The sequence below is a fragment of the Echinops telfairi genome, unplaced genomic scaffold (assembly GCF_000313985.2).
Source record: "Echinops telfairi isolate 266 unplaced genomic scaffold, ASM31398v2 ScPeMD7_29;HRSCAF=101, whole genome shotgun sequence".
Lineage (NCBI taxonomy): Eukaryota > Metazoa > Chordata > Mammalia > Afrosoricida > Tenrecidae > Echinops > Echinops telfairi.
Genome location: NW_022103926.1, coordinates 516,431 through 537,542, shown reverse-complemented (window position 1 = coordinate 537,542; position 21,112 = coordinate 516,431). Strand labels below are relative to the sequence as shown.

At 47.1% G+C, this 21,112-nt stretch overlaps 1 protein-coding gene across 1 annotated transcript in view; it reads right to left on the bottom strand.

Moving 5' to 3' along the window:
• Window positions 1-21,112, bottom strand: part of MYO18B (myosin XVIIIB) — a 307,510-nt gene that overhangs the window by 184,250 nt on the left and 102,148 nt on the right. The window contains exons 19-21 of the mRNA XM_045289537.1: window positions 20,170-20,353; window positions 19,197-19,413; window positions 13,821-13,930 (exon numbers count right to left, since the gene is read on the bottom strand). Coding sequence (XP_045145472.1) covers window positions 13,821-13,930; window positions 19,197-19,413; window positions 20,170-20,353 — 511 coding nt within the window. The remainder of the gene's footprint in view (window positions 1-13,820; window positions 13,931-19,196; window positions 19,414-20,169; window positions 20,354-21,112) is intronic.

Genomic DNA, 21,112 nt, shown 5'->3' with positions numbered 1-21,112 from the left:
AGGGTTCACTGTACTACATTTCAGGCCAAAGTATTCTAAGGGAGTTGTCGGCAGCAGAGTGCATAAAATCAATACAGCTAGGCTATAACATCTCTTCTCTCTGCACCAGAAGACAACAAGATAAAAATCGGCTGAAAACAAGATGGATTATTAAAGGGAAAATTGGACTTACAAGCAATGGATTTTTTTTTTCTTCCCTAAATCTCCTTGGAGTTTAAAGCCCCAGGTAGACATCTGTGGGTGGGTGGGGCTCAGAGCTTGGTGTGACCATTAATAAATTGAGCAATCTCAGCTAAGCACTTCTTTTTGCTGAGCCTGAAGCTCCTTGTCAGAAAGCTGGGGACAATAATAGCACTGGATTAAAAAAGTTCTGAGGTCTTAAAGTCTCCTACAGCACCTGGCTTCCAGGAAGCCCTCAGTGGGCACTAGAAATTATGAAAAGCTGGTGTACCCCACAACTAGTTCTGTTTGGGCTCAGATCTGCCAGAGATGGTGCAAAATGTGGAAGGCAGCTTCCATTTCTTGCATGTTTCCCCCAAACCAAACTCATGCCTATGGGAAACAGAAAGATTTCTCCCAAGTCCTCTCCCCCAAATATGTTAGACTCAGGACACTGCTTGCAGCTAATGGTAAAAGTTATTTCCTTTGCAAATCAGCTGCCAGACTGCTGTCTTGCCCCACCACAGGGTGGGCCTGCTCCCTGCTGCTGGGGATAATGGACTACTTCTCCCTGAGGCTTGCGACCATTAGCTTGGTTCCTGTAGGTGGGGTTCACACTCTACTGATAATGGTTCCTACGGAGATCCAGGGAACAGGTCAAACCAGCTCTTGATATCGAAAGTTAGGCTGCCATCCTGTATCTAGGATCCTCCCATCTTGTCACATGTATATCCCCAACCCCTCCTCTTCCTATTGCATGTATGTCCCTAGGCCATCTCCTCTCATTGCTGTATAACCTATAGTGCAACCCATTCCCATGACGTATGTCTTTACCTGTTATTAGTGGGCTTGCATGCCCCCAAAGGTATATAGGCCTGGGTTAGCAATAGAGAGGGCTCCCTCTCTCTCGGCAACTCACTTGACCTCTCGTCGGCTCCCTCTCCTCCCCAGTTCCCTTTCCCCTGGTCCTCCTTCCCTTCCCTCTCTCTCCACATAGACCACCAAGCAGGGCTGAGGTGAGCACTGCTACCATGAATTATGCCCGACTCCATTATTTCAATCTCTCCTCTATCTCTCATGCTCTCTATGACTTTACTATAATCTTTACTTATTTTTGCTGTACAATTGCACCTGATGGACTCGTAATGATGTGCTAGGGGCTGGATTCCCCTTGCACATGCCATGGAGTCGATGCTGACTCACTGAGACCCTACAGAACAGGGTAGAACTGCCCCTGTGCATTTCTGAGACTAACTCTTTACAGGAGTAGAAAGCCTCATCTTTCTCCTATGGAGTAGATGGATTTGAAGTGCTGACTTTATGGTTAGTAGCTCAATGCATAGCCCACTAGACCTCCAAGGCTGCTTCAGACACTGTCAACTGGCACACCAATAGCTGAGGATCCTCTTCTACCTCCTTGGTTTCCTATAACGTTATTTTCTTACCACTGCTGTGTGGGCAAGAATACCAATTGCTCTGAAAGGGAAAACATGAAAAGGTCCTACAATGGGCAGGAGAACAGAGTGGGACAAAATTCAAAATCATAAGAAATACCTAATATATTGGTTGGATAGAGATTGGTGGAATCCCTAAGCCAATGGCCCTCAGTCACCCTCCAGTCTAGGAGTAGCACTCACCCCTGATGCTCAATTCTCATTCAAACAATAGGCAGGTCTGTAAGGGGAACAATAACTCTAGGAAGGTGTGCACACCTGAGAATCATCAACCACTGAGATCCAAAGGGCAGTATCGAGTGAAGGGGAGAGCAGAAGAGGTGGTACCCCACACCAGGCTGAGAAAGGCAGGGTAAAAAGATGAGCCCAGGAACCACACTTCTCATTTTTAAAAAAAAGAAGATGATAATGAAGACTGTAGAATGTTAGGCTCTACACAGATGTACCATGTCCTGTGGTGTAATGGTTACACGCCGGGCTGCTAATCACAAGGTCAGCAGTTTGAGACTACCAACCTCGCTGCAGATAAATGATGAGACTTTCTACTCCCTTAAAGAGTGACAGTCTCAGAAACCCACAGGGGCAGTTCTATGCTGTCCTTTAGAGATGCTACGAGTTGGGGTGGATGAGACGGCAGTGAATTTGGTTTAGTTTATTCACTGCACTTTAAAGATAAGAAAAGGAATGCTGAATGAACATTGGACTAAGCATCGGGCTGCTATCTGCAAGGTTGATGATTCAAACCCACCAGCCATGCTGTGGAAGGAAAATAAGGCTCTCTGCTCCCGTGAAGATGGACAGCCTTGGAAATCCTATGAGGCCATTCCAGTCTGTCCTATAGGGTTTCTGTGAATCAGCATCAACGTGATTCCAGAAAGTCTGATTTTTGAATAGGTGAGGAAGCACAGTTACACATGGGAGGTTCTGTAGGTGATTTCAGGTACTGAATGATGCTCTGACTCTCATTTTCCTCACCTGTAAAATATGATGCTCTTCCCTCCCTGGGCAATACGGCTATCAGGAGGATCCGTTGAAATATATGAAAAAGGACGTGGTAGATGACTTTTCACTTCATTGCTATTGCTGTTCTAGCAGTCAATATTACTATTAGATGGAAGCAAAGGAAAATGTCATTTGTCTGGTCACATAGCCGAGATTTCATTTCATTCAATGTAATAATATGATCATTGTCTGGCAGCCAGCTGTTAATGAGACAGGGCAAGGATCCAGAGGACAGAACAAAATTCCACATCCCATGCCTTTTTGAAATCAGCTATTCCATGTATCAGAATTGCTCCATCTCAGGAGGGAATGCCACTTTTGTGAGCAAACTGCTGGCTATTTCAATCCAAAGAAACACAATTGTCTGTCTGCTTTTGAGCCTGTTGTAGGTGCTATCTAGTTGGTTCCGTCTCATAGCGAACCTACGTATCATTGCCCCGTCTTGCACCATTCTCACAAGTGTGATGTTCAAGTCCTTTCATGTAGCTATGCGTCCATCTAACTCATTGAGGGTCTTGCTCTTTTTACTAACACTCTGCTTTACCAAGGACTGATCTACCACAACACACCCAAAGGATATGAAGTGAAGTCTCACCATCCTCACATGTATGCTTATCCCAACATAGATTTGTTCATTCTTCTGAGAATCCATGGACTAGTCAATGTTCTTCCCTGGTACCATAACTCAAGTGCACTGACTCTTCTGTGGTCTTCCTTATTCATGGTCCCGCTTTTGCAAGTGTATGAGGCAACCAAAAATACCATGACTTGGTTCAGGACCACCATAGTCATTAAAATGACAACTTTGCTTTTGAACATGTTAAAGAGGGTTTTCACAGTAGATACACCCAATGTACTATATTTTATTTCTTTACTGTTTTTTCCACAAGAATTGGTTGTGCTTTACATATAACAATAAAATAAAATATTGGATATTTTATTTTCTCAAATAAAAAGCAGGAAAATGTATTGCTATTAAATCTGTCTTGTCATGTACCCACTGCCATTGAGTCAATTTCTAACTCATATCAACCCTAAAGGGAAGCATAGAATGGCCCTGTGGGTTTCCAAGACTGTAAATCTCTAAAGAAGTAGTAAAAGCTCATCTTTCTCCCCAGGAGAACCTGGCAGTTTCAAACTGCTGACCTTGTAGTTAGCAGCCCCAACACTTAGACACTAGGCCACCAGGGATAAAAAAATCTAGCTTATAGAAAATGTAAAAGCAGATCCTATGGGTCCCAAACTCATGCTACAGAGGTAATTCAATTACTTGAAGAAATAAAGAGCATGAGGAAAAAGTCATCCGAGGTAATTAGCATGAGAGATTACATATGAACTATTTTCCTTTTCTCTTTCACTAACTAATTTTTAAAAACTTCAAGTAAATAAAAGAAAAAGTACACAGCTATGCTGTTGGCCTAGTGACATACGTAGATGTCATAAATATTCAGTGAGACCTCGATTGCCAAAAGGTTCCAAGCTCAAAGTTTCCACTACACAAACAGCCAAATTAAAAAAAAAAATCTACTCGGTGTTTTTTAACTTTGTTCTATAGTCAAATCAAAACTCTGACTTCAAAAACCTGTCTGAGCCAGGACACAAAGGAGTGACTACGCTTCAGTCTCAGCCCCGCTCTCTCCAGACAACATACAGTGCTTATGTCAGTGCATTACAATATTCTTCATTGGGATTTTGGGTATGCTTTATTTGCACCAAATATCATAAATTTGTTTACTGTAATATGTTTTGATATTTAATGTACTGTATTTATTGTGTTTAGATGTTTTAGGGGCTGTTTCCACAACCCAGGGCTGGTAACTGTGCTAAAATCTGGGGAAAAAATAAATTTATAAGTGTAATTTTGGGGCCTCAGAACAAATTATTTGTTTTTCCATGATTTCATATGGGAAACCTATGTTGTTTTCAAACTTTTTGGTGTTCAAATGTGACTTTGGAACGAATTGAGTTCAACAACTGAGGTATCACTGTATATATGAGGGGCTTCATAAAGTTCATGGGAAGATGAAGTAAAAAGATAATGGAATTTTTCCACAAATATTTGAAGTACCCTCGGGTATTACTACAATGGCATTGATGCAAATAGTGTATGCTTTAACAGAATTAAGTTACTATTAATATAAAATATTTTAATAAATTAATATGCATATTGTAGTCTGTAGACCAACCACTAGGAGCGGGGATGAGATCAAATGAAAATGGTTCATGGAAAACACTTAGATTACACAAAAGATAACATAGAAGAAGCACAAGAGACAACAGAAAATGAATTAATAAATTTTTAAAAATACTGCCATGGAGTCAATGCCAACCCATAGTGATCCTATAGGACACGGTAGAACTGCCCCTGTGAGTTTCTGAAACTGTAACTCTTTACAGGAGGATCAAGTCTCATCTTTCTCCCGCCAAGCAGCTGGTGGTTTCAAACTGCTGACCTTTTTGTTAGCAGCCCGATGTCTAACCACTACATCCCCAGAGCGTCTGTGCAGTCATCCCCACAATCCATTTCAGAACATTTTCTTCTTGTCCTCATTGTTGTTCGCTCCCCATTTCCCCATCCTCACATTCCAGCCCCTAGGCAATGATAATCCAGTTACTGTCTCTATAGTAGAGAAATATACTACTTCTGAAAGCAGTGATTCCAGCTCTTTAATCCTTCCCCAGGATCACTGATGGCACAATGATTTAAGCATTCGGCTACGAATCTGAACTCACCAATGGGTTATCAGGAGAAAGATGGGGCTGTCGGTAAAGATGTAGGGGTTTGGACTCCTTGGAAATGCTGTCCTCTGTCCTGTGGGGTCACAATGATGGCAGTGGGGGAATCGTTCTTCCAAAGATTCTGCGCTCTTCAATTTACACCGTGCCAAAACACCTATTTTGGTCTCCTCCAATAGCAAACTCACTGCCACAGCAGTTAATCCCAACTCCTAGAAACCCGGTAGGGCAGGGGAGAACTACGGCATCCGTGGGTTTCTGAGACTCTAAATCATTACAGGAGTAGACAGCCTCATCTTTCTCCCAAGGAACGGCTGGTGAGTTGGAACCTCAGACCTTATGGTTCGCCCACTACTCCACCCGGTCACCTTTTTGTCATCCTGGAGGGGTCCAAATTGTGTTCCTCAGAAATGTCCTTGGAATTTTAGGAACTAAAGGAAGCATGAAGGATGGGTGAGGTCAGTTTTCCCGGTGAGATTCTCACGGGACCATCCTTGCTACCCTAGTAGAAGGAGCAGGTGCACTGTCATGAAAAAAGGGGGGAAAAACCCTCAGTGTGACTTTCCCGACCTTCTGCTCACCAATCCAGCTTTCTGAACACTTCCTAATAAGCCCTCCTGATCATCTATCGAGAGGACCTCTTGGGAATCTTCAAAAATAATTGCCACAACCTTCGAGCTGACCTCTGTGCTTTGAGTTTAACTGGCCCCGCAGGTCCCCTTCAAGAGTCTCTGTTTGGATTGAACTTTTTTTCAAGGCACCATCATGAGACACTGACAAGTGTATTCCTGAGAGAATTCATCTATAACCATCCACTGATCATAGAGACAAGCTTCAACGTGTTTTGTTTGGAATCAACTGGTGTCTGGATGGACTGGAATCCTGGTAGTTATCCTTGTTGGTTTATCCCTCTATACAAATGGGGCAGAGATGGGCTTTCTCCTCCCTTAAAGAGTTACAGTCTTAGAACCCCCCAGGGGCAGTTCTACTCTGTCCTGTAGGGTTGCTGTGAGTCAACATCAACGTGATGCATCTGGGTTGGGTCTACACTAACAGTTAACAGGCACATGACATAATGGCAAGAATAGCCATTTAAAAGGCAATGAAAAGTAAAGGAACATTGTTGTTGTTGTTAAGTTGTTAGGTGCCTTTGAGTTGGTACTGACTCATTGTGATCCTATGTATAACAGAAAGAAACACCCCCCACCCCCACCACAGGTCCTGCACCATCCTCACAACTGTTCTTATGTTTGAGCTCATTGTTGTCGCTACTCTGTCAATCCTTCTACTTGACCAAGCATGATGTCCTTTTCCAGGAACTGGTCTCTCCTAATAATATGTCCAAACTACATGCTACCAAGCCTAACCACCCTGCATCATACATTGCTCATGAGGATGTAAGTTGGGGCAGCCGTGCAGGCAACCCATTTGGCAATTACACTCCTCTCCATCCATCCAGTGTGCGCTGGTGGCGTAGTGGTTATGCATTGGGCTGCTAACTGTAAAGCCCATAGTTTGAAACCACCAGTCTCTCTGAGGAAGAAAGACAAGGCTTTCTTATCCAGTAAAGAAGTAGAGCCGCAAAAGCCCACATGGGCAGTGTATCGGTACTATAGGGTCATTAGGAGTCAGCATCAACTTGATATCAGTGAGTTTGGTTTGAATTTTTCCACCCATCCAAGGAAAATGGAAACATATGTCCCCACCAAGGCTTATATGCAAATGTTCACAACAGCTTCCTTTTGTAATACAGTGAACCCTCGCCACTTTGCGCTTCGACTTCTGCGGCTTCACTCTATCGCGGTTTTTGCGTAACAGCACCCACTGCCTACACCCGCTCCTTCAGAGGAAAAAGACGGCGACCCATCTGTAGAGTACATCCCTTAAGTCATTTCATAGGCTATTGATTACAGTATTTGTAAGAACTATGTATAATAATACTGTATGTGAAATATGTAATACTGTAAACTAGATGCCATAAATAATATAATAAATAATAAATGATAATTGTAACGTCCAAAATGTTTTACTGTATTTTCCCTTTTTCATTTAATAAATTGGGTGATTCGAGTGTAATGGTGACTAAAGGGTGTTTTTTCATGTCCTCTATGCTCTAACTACGAAAATATTTGATTTACAAATAAGGAATCCTACTTCGCGGAATTTCATTTATCACGGTAGGGTCTAGAACCGGTTAACCGTGATAAACGAGGGTTCACTGTATCCTCAAACCTGAGAGAGGATCATTGACACATCTGCTGGATGATTTTGATCTGTGACTACGTGTGAGGTTTTTAAAGCAATAGAAAGACTTTCATTTTAGAAAAGGGGCACGAAGAACCATCGAAGACAAGATGACTAATTTTGACCACAGAATCACAATGTCTAACATGTGTTGGTCATTGACTACATATAAATTCCTGGGTTAGGGTTAAGGAGCCCAGGAAGTGTCGGTGAGGTAAGTTAACCTACTGGCTCCAAAAATGGGTTCAAGTTTAACAAGAATTGTAAGGATGGCCCAGGACAGGGCAGTGTTTCATCCTATTATTTACAGGGTCACTTGGGGTCAGAACCAACCCAACAGCACCTAACAACTACCATCACAACACGGTTTCTGAGTGTAACTTCAGAATCACGGTGTTAACAGCTCCTCCCTCCCAGCCACTGACTTACGAGAAAGATGAAGCTTTCTACTCCTGCAAAGAGCTACAGTCTCCGCAGCCCCCAGGGGCAGTTCTACCCAGGGTGACAAGACCTTGTCTTTTGAGGACTGTCCCGCTCAGGACTGTGCCCTCGCCATGTGAATGTGCGGTGGGCATGGAACTTCTGTAAAGTGGGGCAGTCAGATCTTATGTCAACTTGAAACTGTGGAGCGCTGGAGTCGAACCTGTCAATCAGGTCACAGCCTGATGGTGTCTCCTTGTGGGCTTTTTATAAGGGAGAAACTGGGATGGATCTCTCTCTCTCCACTCTCACCTTGGCCTTCCTCCTTGCTAGGGCTGTATCTGCCTCCAGGGGCAGTCTCCTATGGGTGCCTGCACCCTGAAAGCTGACCCTTGAGACTCTGTGCCCACTGGCCTGTGGTCTCCCTGCTCCACGCTTCATCTTTCTGCGTCATCCGGCTGCAGCTCTGTGAGACTGAAGAGGGCCCTGGTTAGCATTGCACCTATGGACTTGCGTTGGGCTGGGGTGGGGGCACCTTCTTGATGTAAATTTCTTTTTCTTTCTTTCTTTTTTGAGTTTGTAGCCTACAATTTATTGCATCTTCACAAACTCAACTGCTTGACCCCTTAAAAACATGACCAATTTACTCTACTTTCTGGTTCGTATTCTATAACTTCTTCGATGACTTATTTTTTTTTGTAACAACTGAAGTTTTGTTCATGTATCTTACACCATCCTATTTATCCATTCACCTACAATTCTGTTGTACGGTCCCCTCAAATTATACAATCATTGATGCTATTAGCTCCTCATCCTCCCCATCCCTCCTGCCCCACCCTCTTCCTGTACCCTCAGGGAACCATTACTCCTATTACTGTTTCTGAAGGATTATCTGTCTTAACTTTCATGCACCAAACAATCTTACATATATGAATCTAACATGATTAATGGAGTAAAACAAATAAATACCTTAATAGTAAGGGGAGGAAATATTGAGGAACTAGAGGATATTTATGTGGTTCATCAATGCCATACTGCACCCTGGATTTATCATCCATTTCATGTGGCCCTTCTGAGAGGGACTATACAATTACTTTGCAGATGAACTTAGGTTTCCTATTGTATCCATGCCCCTTCACACTGAATCAGTTGCGTGCTTTTGAGCTCCTCATACCTCTGCCAACAAGCTGGTGTGCTTCTTCCATGTAGACTTTGTGGCTTCCCTGCTAGATGACTGCTTGCTTACTTACATGCCTTAAAGACCCCAGATGCTATATCTTTTAATAGCCAGGCACCATCAGCTTTGTTCACCACATTTGCTTCTGCACCCATTTTGTCTTCAACGAGCATGTTAGGAAGGTGAGTATCATACCAGTATCATACATTGTTAGAACAAATTGTTATTGTACTGAGGCAAGATTTAAGTAGAAGCCTTTATTACATATGCATATATATAAGTATATATATATATATATATATTTCCTCCCACCCAACAGTGATGTTTACCCATCATTCTCATTTCAATAATTCCTCTCAGATACAATTTAATTGTTCAGAGACATCAAGAGAAGCTGCACACTCTTTGCCGTCAAATTTAGAACACACACTATTCTCTTGTACCCTTATTGTTGGCTCCCCGCTCCTCTCCCCTTTTGCCCCCTCCCATGCTCCTCAGGAACCATCAGCCCCAGTCACTGTCTCTGTAATTTTGCCTACCCTGAATTTCATGTATAGAATAACACCAAAAAACCCCACAGACAAATAGTCCCAAGTCTAACAAGAATAATGGCAAAGAACAGATAAAGATCTCTATGTTAAAGAAATAAAAGGACATATTAAAAATCATCTGCTCAGTCCCTCTTTGTTTCAGGGTTTCTCTGTCTCAGGTCCCACTCACCTAACAATGTAAAAAAAAAGAAAAAGAAAACAACCTGAAGTAATAAATAAATAGAAATGTTTCAAACTAGAGCGAATTTGCTTGGTTCATCAGTACAATTCCACACACCGTATTCACCATCCTTTCCAGATGATCCTATTGAAAATAATCAACCATCCACCCCGCCAATGGGCCCCAGTACACTTGTTTATTCATATAAAGGTCTTTCTTGTACATAGACGAAAGTCACTGGTTTGTTTCCCTAGACAACCCAGCCTAAGACAGTGGGCAGCGGATATTGTTGTCTCGAGAACACAAAATATCCAGCAGGTATCCCACTTATTGAAACATTTCACCTGGGCACACACACAAAAAGCTTATGTTTGGGGCCCCTGGTGGGTTACCTTTTGGGCTGCAATTGCAAGTTCATCAGTTCAAACCCACTAGCTGTTCCATGGGAGAAAGGGGAGGCTGGCTGCTCCTAAAAGGATGAATGGCCTCGGAAACCCCAGGGACGAGACCTGCTCTGTCCTCCAAAGCCTGTAAGAGGAGAACTGACTTGGGGGTGGTGGGTGGGGCTTGGGGTAGGTGCTGCGTGTTAACCATACAGAGGACATCACTGGCAAAGGCCCCTTCTGTGCCCAGGACAACGCGTCACCTCTGCGGAGTGCCCATAGCATCCTGACCTTGTCTAGCTGTCAGATTTGTCCAATCAAATCCTGGAGGGCTTAACTGCTCTGCATACAGGGGCCAGCAGCCCATCCAAGCACATGCTCATGTTTAATTCAGAGTACATCACATTGCCTGGCAAATGAATATGTATCAGGGTGTGTGTGTGTGTGTGTGTGTGTGTGTGTAAAATGTGCTTTCCCTGAGAGACAGGGTGGTGTTGGCTCCAGTGGCTCCCCAAATTCTATGCTGCCACAAATGAAAGAGCAAAGAAAGAAAAGGCATCTGCAGAGGCAAAGATGCCTGACCGAGTCCAGGCCGCTGGTAATTTTCCATTTTCCCAAGGCCTCCAGCGTGGAGGGAGGCGGTTTCGATTTGGTTGCAGCTGAGAGCTGCTGAGTCGTCCAGAATAGAAACAGTCCCATATGCTGCACCCACGGCCCCACGGGAGAACGGCCTCCCCCCTCCAGCACTATTTGCAGCTGCAGGGCCATCTGTCCCCGCCCCAGACCCTCAGCGAGTGAATGAATTTGGGGAGGGGAGGAGCCGAGGATAAGGGACCCTCAAATGAAAATGGGCACTAAACCTGCCTCCCCCACCCCCCAGTACTTTGACTCCCAAAGCTAGGAAGTTACTGCTAGAGTCAGGATAACCTTGCACTATCCCAGTTCAAGCTGATGGCCACCACCATGACCACACCGGGTCAGGAAGGTCAGACTGGACGTTGCCAACCGGACACTGCTGCAGAAGGCAGCAAGGAGGGGATCTAGGATCTGTGCTCCTGTTTGCTCTTCCAGACCCCACGTGACTGAGACAGAAAGAGAGGATTATGGTGGGAGCTTTCTCAGGCACGTGGTCCTGGGGGTAACATCTCAACCGGGTTCGGAAGATGGAGTCCCTCACCCTGGCCTTAATAGGTGCTGATGCTGGTGCTTGTGCTGATGATACAGATGATGTCCATGCTGACTTGCAGTGACCCTACAGGACAGGGTAGGACCGCCCCTGGGGATTTCTGAGACTGTAACTCTTTAGGGCAGTAGAAATCTTTGTCTCTCTCCCTTGGAGTGGCTGGTGGTTTCAAACTGCTGATCTTGCGGTTAGCAGTAGAACATGTAACTCCCTATGTCACCAGTTCTCCGGATGTAGCTGACAGTATCAAATATACACTGAGGCCTTCCTATCGGCCAGGCTTTGGGTCAAGCACACCGATGCTTTTATTAAATGTTATCAGCAAGGCAAGTAATTGGCTCCATCCCCACGTTCCAGGTGAGGAAACTGAGGCTGAGTGGTGAAAGGACTTGCTCCAGCTGGGAGTCACATTCGGGCCATGTAAGCCTGGGTCTGTGCTCATTCCACCAGCGGCCAGCTGCAGCATGACCACCTAGCTGTGTGACTCCCGGGAAGTCGCTTCATCTCCAGGAGCCTCTGTCATCTTATTTCTAGGTGGGAAAATGTGCTTTCCCACTGGCTCTCATTTTGGAAGTGGGTGAAATGGGACTTTGAATTGTCCCAAGGGCCACTGAAATGCTGTGGACATCTGCCATAGAAACACATGGTGAGGGTTCATCCCTAGGCAGGCTGCCTGGCCTCCAGGAACTTCTAGTAGAGTTGGATAAAGGAAATCCGAGCAGAAAGTCAGATGACTATGAAGATTCACTGTATAAATTCATTCCAAAAAAATTGGAGTACTCACTATGAGCCAAAAAACCCCAATAAAACTCAAAAAAACCAAACTCATTGCCATCAAGTTCACTCCAGCTCATGGGCAGGGTAGAAACTGTCCCTGTGAGGTTCTAAGACTGTAATTCTTTTGGGGAGTAGAAAGCCTCGTCTTTCTACCTCAGAGAGGCTGGTGGTTTTGAACTGCTGACCTTGAGGTTCACCAACGCCCAACCAGTAACCACTATGCCACCAGGGCTCCTTAGAACCACAGGGCATCTAAATAATTCCAGATAGCAATAAATGCATACGGGACCATCAAAACTCCATGATGTTCACCCCCTGATGAGCAGAACTAGATGGTGCCCCGCAACCGCTGCTGAGTGCTCTGAAAGGACTCCCAATAGGAGATGGAGGGGAGAGGGAGAGGGAGAGAAAAATGTGGAACAAAACTCAAAACTCATTCCAAAGAGCAGTCTCACAGGTCTGATGGAGAACTGTCTGAGGGCAGGAACTATGGCACTCTTCCGGTCTAGAACTAAACACCCCACCATGGCCCAGCTTTCAGCCCATGGGGTGAACAGTATTCCAGCGAGGAGGTACCAAGTGCCTGAAAGCCATGAAGCCCAGGCGATCCGAAGGGCAGCACTCTCCCATCAGACACAGCTCAGAAGGCAGGAAGGGATGGGAAAGCAGGAGAGAGGGCAGTGGGAAGCACAGGGAAGAGGCAGGGAGAACACAGTTGCACTGTGGCTGGCAGTGTCACAAAACCAAGGTGTGGGAATCATTGACTGGCAAACAATCAAGCACTATAAACCTCCACCTGAATCACAGTAACAAAGCTTTAGTAAAATAAAATCACGCAAGGCGATGGGGTGGAGGCAAACACGCTGGAGCCAAGATTCCAGTATCAAGATGACCACAGGTCCTGAAGAGTCTGGGAGAGTGGGAGTGGAGGAGGGGAGTCTGGGAGAGTGGGAGTGGAGGAGGGGAGCCCTGGGGATGTAGTGGGTCAGATGTTGGGCTGCTAACTGCAAGGTTGGCTGTTTGAAACCACCAGCCGCTCCTCGGGAGAAAGACAACGCTGTCTGCTCCAGCAAAGAGTTACCGTCTCAGAAACCCCCAAAGGCAGTTCTCACCTGTCTTTTAGGGTGGCTGTGAGTCGGCATTGACTCGATGGCAGTGAGCTCTTGTGAGACTTTACACAGGTTTCGGGTGGGGGAGGGGGTGGGCCGGTACTGCATTGGGCTGCTAACCATAAGTTGGCAGTTCCAAACCACCTGTTGCTCCATGGCAGAAAGACGAGGCACTCTACTCCTGTGAAGAGTCACAGTCTCAGAGCCCACAGAGGCCGTTCCCGTCTGTCTGAAAGGGTCACAACGAGTCAGCAGCAACTCAACGTCAGTGAGTGTTAAGGGACATGGTAAAGACAGGGAGTCTGGGTCAAACCTGGGGCTAACCTCAGCATTGCCCACATGATCCAGCAATTAGATTGCCCCTAGGACGATCCCATGGACCTCCCATCATCAGGTGGACATCCACAAAGCCAGGCCTTCTGCCTCCTTCTCCCCCACCCCCCGCCCTCGCCCAACTCCACATACCTTCTTCTCATCCAGGCCCTCTGAGCTGGACATGAACGTCTTCCTGAGAGGAGGGTCCAGGACCTGGAAGCGCCGGCGGAACTTCGTGAAGCCCATGTGGTCGGCGTATCCTGGCAGGTCAGTGGGGAGGGGAAGAACAAGGAGTCTGCCGAGGAGATGCTGTGAGCTGCCCTGGCCCTGTAGGCACGGCATCCCCATCCTAAACCTCTGGCTTTGCTATGAACGTCCAGAGGGGATTTACTTCTGGAAAGCTTGGTGTCCCTGATTGCTATCAAAGGGGCCTGATTCCATCAGCCTTATAACCACCCCCAGAAAATCCGACCCAGAACATGAGCCCCCTGAAAGTCTGGCACGGTACAGCCCCACTTGAGTATAAGGACTCCCGCAGAAAGATCTCTATCAACTATCAACACCATTTTCCCAGACCCGCCTGATCCTAGAAGCTCCTTTATCAAAATGGCAGAGTGGATTAACCATTGAGATGCTAACCACAAGGTCAGCAGTTCAAAACCACTGTCTGCTCCATAGGAGAAAGATGGGGCTTTCCAGTCCCATAAAGTGTTACAGTCTCAGAAACCCACAGGGGCAGTTCTACCCTGTCCTATAGGGTCCCTATTTGTTGGAATCAACTCATCGGCGGGTTTTTTTTGTTTTTAAATTTGGGACCCCTGGTGGTGGAGTGGTCACCAGTTGGCTGTGATCAGCATGGTTAGCAGGTTGAAACCACCAGCAGCTTCACGGAAGAAAGACTGGACATTCTACTCCTGTGAACAGTTACAGTCTCAGAAACGCGCAGGGGGTCTCTATGAGTCAGCACTGACTCAATGGCAGTAAGTTTGGTTTTTCAGTTCAGTTTTTAATTTGTCCAAAGGGTGCCTCCAGTGGCACCTAGGAGGTACTGCATTGGATGGCATGGCAGTGATTCGGAAGAGAATGCTGAATTTTTCTTGGAGGAATTCCCATTCAATGCCCCTCAGTTATGGCAACCACCTCTCTTCCAGTGTCAGTGGAAGAGAGGGAGAGGGCAGTACTGCTGTAATGCTGAGTGGATTTCAGCAGAGCTTCAGACTGAGACAGACTCGTAAGAAAGGCCTGGAGACCTACTTCCAAAAGTCAGCCAAAGAAAATGCCAGGTATCACAATGTCAGACATGGGCCATGAGTTGGGAGCTGGCTCATGGGCCGGCAAATAGTAGCAATGTCTTGTTGTCCCAAGGAAGTAGATCCTTGGTCCTTCACCCACCCAGCCACTGGGTGGATTCCACTGGCAATACTTCGAGTAAGCAATTGAGCACTTAAGCACTATGTCATCACCAGGGCTCTGTATGATAGCCTCTTAACTATCTGTCTGTCCATCTGTCTGTTTTAAAGGGGGATTTTAAGAGGCATAAAGATATTCCTTTATTTTTTAATCCCAGTGTTCCCATGAACTTTTTGAATCCTCCTTATAAGTGTGTGTATTTAAAGTTGTATGTGTGTGTATTTAAAATTGTAAATATATATATGCACATTCATTATATGTGCATGTGTTTAACACATATATACATTCACTATATGTGAGTGCTTAAAATCGTATGTACTGCACGTTAGTGTGTCTGTGGGAGAGAGAAAGAGAGACTTGGATGGGGTTATGGCCCTTCCCTTCGGGTCTAGAACTGGACTATTCCTCCAGTTGGAATCATCAACCATTGAAGCGAAGGTCAGCACTCACCCCAGGACCAAGTACAGAGGTCAGGAAAGAAAGAGGCATGAAAACAGGAAACTGAGGGAGAACGTGGGAGAAGGGATGGAACATTAACCAAAGTCAAGCTCTCGGCCATTGTGTTGATGCTGACCCAAAGCACCCCCACAGGACAGAAGGGAACTGCCTGTGTGGGTTTCTGAGACGGAAGCTCTTGACAGGAATAGAAAGCCTCATCTTTCTCCCTAAGAGCAGCTGGCAGTTTCAAACTGCTGACCTTACAGTAAGCAGCCCAGTGACACAAAGGCTCCTGATTGTACATTAAGGGGATGGCAATGGAGGATCTGAATCAGAATGTACAAGAGCTGTTGAAGGTAAAACCATGATCTGCTCTGTAAACCTTCACCTAATTCACAATACAAATGAGAGACAGAGAGAGAGAGAGAAAGAGAGAGAGAGATTTGGAGCTGAATGAACAAGAAAGGAACTAGCCCTAGTCAGGAAAGGTTTACCCTGGGGTGATCAGCCTTTCACTTAATTGGGAAGCTTCCTGGGCCAAGTTGGGCTGTGCTGAGAACAGAAGGGGCGGGGTTGCATCCAGGTGGTGAGGCTGCCCTAAGCTGAGTGGGCACACAGTAAGCTCAAAAGGTCCCTGAGCCAGGAAGCCTGCAGCCAACCACAATCGATCTGCCAGTCTCCTGCCCCCCACAACACACACACCCATTATCTGTCTCCCTCTGCCTGTGGCTACCCAGGCAGGAGAAAATCAATGAGGTGCTTGAGAGAGAAAGGGTCCCATTCATCTCAGCTTTCAGCTGTTCCCAGGCAAATGCCTCCTGCCTGGGGTCCCACTGTTAATGGGCTGGGAGGAGGCCCAGGCAGCAGCCACAGGTGGGGTGGGGCAGTCACCCCAGAGACATAGCCTGAGATGCTCCCCTGGTCCTGACACCTCACCCTGCTCAGCTGCAGGAAGAGAATGGCTGTGTCCAGCACTTCCTCACAGCCAGGGGGACTGATGTGGCAGTCCCTAAGGACTCAGTGGTAGAAAGGAATGGGGGAGATTAAGATCAAACTCAACTGTGAAGATGAACTATTGGTGCCAGCCCCAGGTCCCTGCTTGCTTTCTAAAAGGTAGACCTGGAGATGCCATTCCTTCAATTACAGAAGGTCTGGTGGCACAAACAGGTAAGCACTCAGCTGATAATCCCAACGGATATACACAGAGGAACTGCAGAAGAAAGGCCTGGCCATATGCTTCCGAGATGCCAGCCTGTGGAGCACAGTTCCACTCTGACACACAGAGGGACCTCCTGGGTCTGCATCTGCTCAAGGGCCGTGGGGTTTTTCATTTAATCTCCCTGCACGACAGAACAAGACCCTGCCTTGTCCTGTACCATCCCAATAGTCCCGTTGAGACCTGGGTCCACTGTTGGAGTCACTGAGTCAACCCATCTCATCGAGGGGCTTCTACTTTCTTCATGAACCAGGACCAGGACCAAGCATGCTGTCCTTCTCCAGAGACTGGCTCCTCTTGACAACACATCCAAGGAATGTGAGGTCAATTTCTGACTGCAGGTGCTGGTAAAACAAAATGCTTTTTTCCATTTCTACAACTTGGGTAATAGTGGTTGGAGCATAAATTTGAATAATAGTCCTATTAATGGGTCTTCCTTGCATTGTTCTTGTGAGGTGACTCAAAGTTCTGACTCAAAGCGACCCTCTGGACAACAAAGTTAAGGTCTGCCCAGCCCTGAACCATCCTCACAATGGTTCCATTTGAGCCTATTGTTGTAGGCATCTATTACAATACATCCACTCTTCTCTGGTCTTCTTTTTCTCATATCCAAGATCACGCTTATAGATGTGTGGAGATCATCCTATGACTGACAGTGTTGTACTTCAGGAAAGACCTGGAATATTCTCAAAGATAATGCCATTCCTCTTTGCTTTACCATGCTCACCAGTTTGCCTTGGTATTCTTAGCATACGATTGATTCAAAAGGGACAATGTTCGTCCATTTCAGCTCACTCACTAAAATACTCATCTCTGACCACTTCCAATGTTCATAGATACATATACTTCTTACATTTCATGTTCTGATCATTAATGCATCCTTGCAACTATTTCTTCTCATTTTGAGCTGTGCCAGATCAGCAAATGAAGGTCCCCAAAGCTTGGGCACCAGAGAAGGTAGTTCCTAATATCCAAAAGCCACCACCCCTGGGCTCCTAAAAGATGATGCTCTTCAATGAATGGGAGAGATCAGAAGCTTGTCAGCAATTCTCTGAGGAAGGAGCTCTTCCCCGGTCGTATTTTGAGGGCTTCCAACCTGAGGAGCTCATCCTCCGGTACTATATCAGACAATGTACAGCGGTTGCTCATACAGTTTTCAGTGGCTCATTTTTACAAAGTGGATAACCTCTTTCTTCTTCCCAGTCTAGGCTTAGTCTAGAAGCTCTTTGGAAGCCTGCCCACCATGGGTGAGTCTGCTGGTATGTGAAATACTGGGGGCATAGTTTTCAGCATCACAGAAGCACACTAGGCTGACAATTGGTGGAGCTGAATGATGGGAATGTCAAACCCAGAAGCAGCGTTCACGGCCCTTCCTGGAATCCCCAGCCTCATTGCCCATGACTTGTGACTCACTTTGAACGAACTTCATGCCCTGAAAACACCTCGCTTCTCACATCTGTTTCTTCCCTTTGAACTCACTGATCCCTCTGCCTACCGTCACTCCTTCTCCCCAAATGAGCTTCTCCTGATGTTTCCAGAACCAATTAAGATGTCACCTTCTCTAGGATCCCCACAATTCCTCCACTGAGTAAGGAGGCCCCCACTCTAACTATCTGCTATCCCCGGCCTCCCTGGGTGAGGTATGCACATGGCACATCATATCAGCATCATCTGGAGGACCAGTATCCACTTGGTCCTCCCACAGCACTCTGTAAGCATTTTGTAGACCAAAATGGTACCCGTATTGGAAGTGCTACCTTCCATCCTTGGGTGGGGAAAAAATGGTTTGCACTCAACTATTCGCTTGAAGGATGGGCATTCAAACTCACCCAGTGGCACTGCAGAGGCACTGCCTGGGGTCTACTTTCCATAAAAGATGCCAGCTAAGAAGAGCTTATGAAGTAGCTCTGCTCTGTCACTTATGGGATCATCATGAGCCAGAACTGACTCCAGTGACCAAGGGCATAGAAGGCGCCCAGACAGTTGCATGGAAAAACTACCCTAAACTCAGCGGTATCGAGTGGATTTCAGCTCAGGGGGACCCTATAGAGCAGGGTAAAATTGTCACTGGGGGTTTCTGAGACTGCGATTCTGTAGAGGAGCAGAAAGCTCCGTCTTTCACTCTCAGAGGGCTGGTGCTCTCAAATGGCTGACCTCACAGCTAGCACCCCAACTTGTAATCACTCTGCCACCAGGGTTTCTCACTTGCATGGAGAAAAGATGAGGAGGGTGCAGCCCTGGCCTTCCAATTGACCTTCCTGGACAAGTGATCTGGGGACATAACAGACGCTTTGGACCCAAAGGGAGCTGGGTTCAAATCATGGCTCTGCCTTGCCCCAGCTGTGGGACCTTGAGGAAGCCCTTTCACCTCTTTGTCTCTCTGTAAAATGGGGGTCATTACAGCATCTCTCTGGCAGGGCTACTGGGAAGATGGTTGGAGCTCTGTTCCCCCCACGTCTTACCTGCCCTGTGCAGACGCAGTGCCTCTAGGATGTGGAAGCCCGCCAGCTGGGTCCGCAGTGCTGGGATGTCCGCGGCCAGGGGCACACCTGTCTTGTCTCCCCCAGCCTGGGGTGAAGGCAGAGACTCCAGCCTGGCCCTCTTCTCCACCATGGGGTGGGGCATTAGGCAGTGGATGAAGTGTAACTGGGACCGTCTGATCACATTCAACAGTGCGTCCTAGGGCAAGAGCAGACAGGTCAGGGCCAGCTGTCTTAGCAGGACAGATGGCCTTGATCCTCCCTTCAGCCTGGCCTTGGCATCATGGTCCTGCATCCTCCATCAAGGTCTCCCCACCTAGGATCTAAGGGGGTGCTTCCCCAAGTGGAGGGGGTGGGGCGGGACACTGGAACAATCCAGGCAGAGCTGCAGAAACAGAACCTACGCTTGAATCCTGAGTAATGAGCTCGAGTACATTTTTCTTCCAGGCACAGATGGGGAAACTGAGACCTACAGAATCTATGTGGTGGACCCAGGACCCTCAGCTGAAGGGCTGGGATTAGCACCAGACCTGAGATGAGGTCTTTTCCAAGGTAAGATGCTTGAGGGGGTTGATTGATGCCCCCCAAAATTAACTCTGCTATGTCTAACCCTCAGAGCTGAGCGTGCTCTCCGACGGACTGAAGTATCTCATGGGTGGTGGGAGCCGTGTGTCCCCAATCGGGCAGTATATTCACAGCCCGGCTGGCTCCGCCACCCTCTTCTGAGACGCCCCTCTGGAGAACAAGGCAAGTAGGATGGCCTTCCTTAGCGAGGTCCTTGTAACGTCTCCTCAGGCCGTGGCTTGCCCTGAGTCCCTTCTCAGCTGCGTGACCTTGGTCACGTCTTCGCTCCTCCAAGCCTCCAAGTGCTCTTCTGTGGAACTTGGGGTCATGGCCGCCCCACCCCCAGGACAGCAGAGAAGGTCCCTCACTGGGGGGGACGGGCCCCACTCACCATCTGCAGTTTGACCTGGGCACACGCGGCCCTTCTCCTCACTGCAGCCAGGCTGCTGGCGAAGATTCTCCTCACGGAGCAGCACCGCTGCAAGGCCTGCTGGGAGGTCCCCTCCATGCCTGCCACGGCCCTGCAGACAGGGGGCAGCTTGGCCCGAGCCTGGAACAGGCTTCTCAGCTCATCCCTGGAAAGAAGGGAAGAGGAGGTTTCTAGCGGGCTGAAGGGGAGGACTCTCTATGGAAGGAGGCTGTCTACCCTACTTCTTGCTAATTTGCTCCCTGAACCCTCCAGTCGAGTCATGCTCCCCTCTGCTTCCTGACAAATGCCAGGTCCTTCCTCGACTGCCTCTCTCCCACCTGCTCCCTTGTTCCCTTACACTCCAGAATCTCTCCTTCCCCTACCCTATTCAGATTATGCTTTCTTAGAGAGCAAACCCATCCTTGCTATCACAAGAGCGCCCCCTCTGACTTCCTGTTGGCCACACGGCAGTGGCAGGTGTGTTGCTATGATTCTAGAAGCTATGACACTGGGATCTCAAATACCAGTAGGGTCATCCATGGTGGGCAAGTAAAGTAGTTAGCTTATTGTGCCAACCTGGCCAATAAAAACATGTGGTGTTAATTGAAGGGCAGAGGGATAAATGGCTCAGTGAGCCATGCCTTTCTAGTTCTCGGGTCTTTTGCTTTGTGATGGTTGGACCAGGGTGCAGCTCCCTTGCTTCAGCTGGCAAGGCTCACTTCCTGCAAGACGTCCCTGTGGAGAAGCCACATGGACCTTCCCAGATGCAGCCCTGGGTGCTGGAGAAGCCACATGGAAACCCTTGCCAGCACTGAGATGCTTACAACACAGTTGGAGCCAAAGATTTTCTACTCACTGGCCTGTGATTGTCCTGCGTTTGGTGTTTTCATGTGTTTGTGAGTCAGAAGAGGTCATTATAGATTGG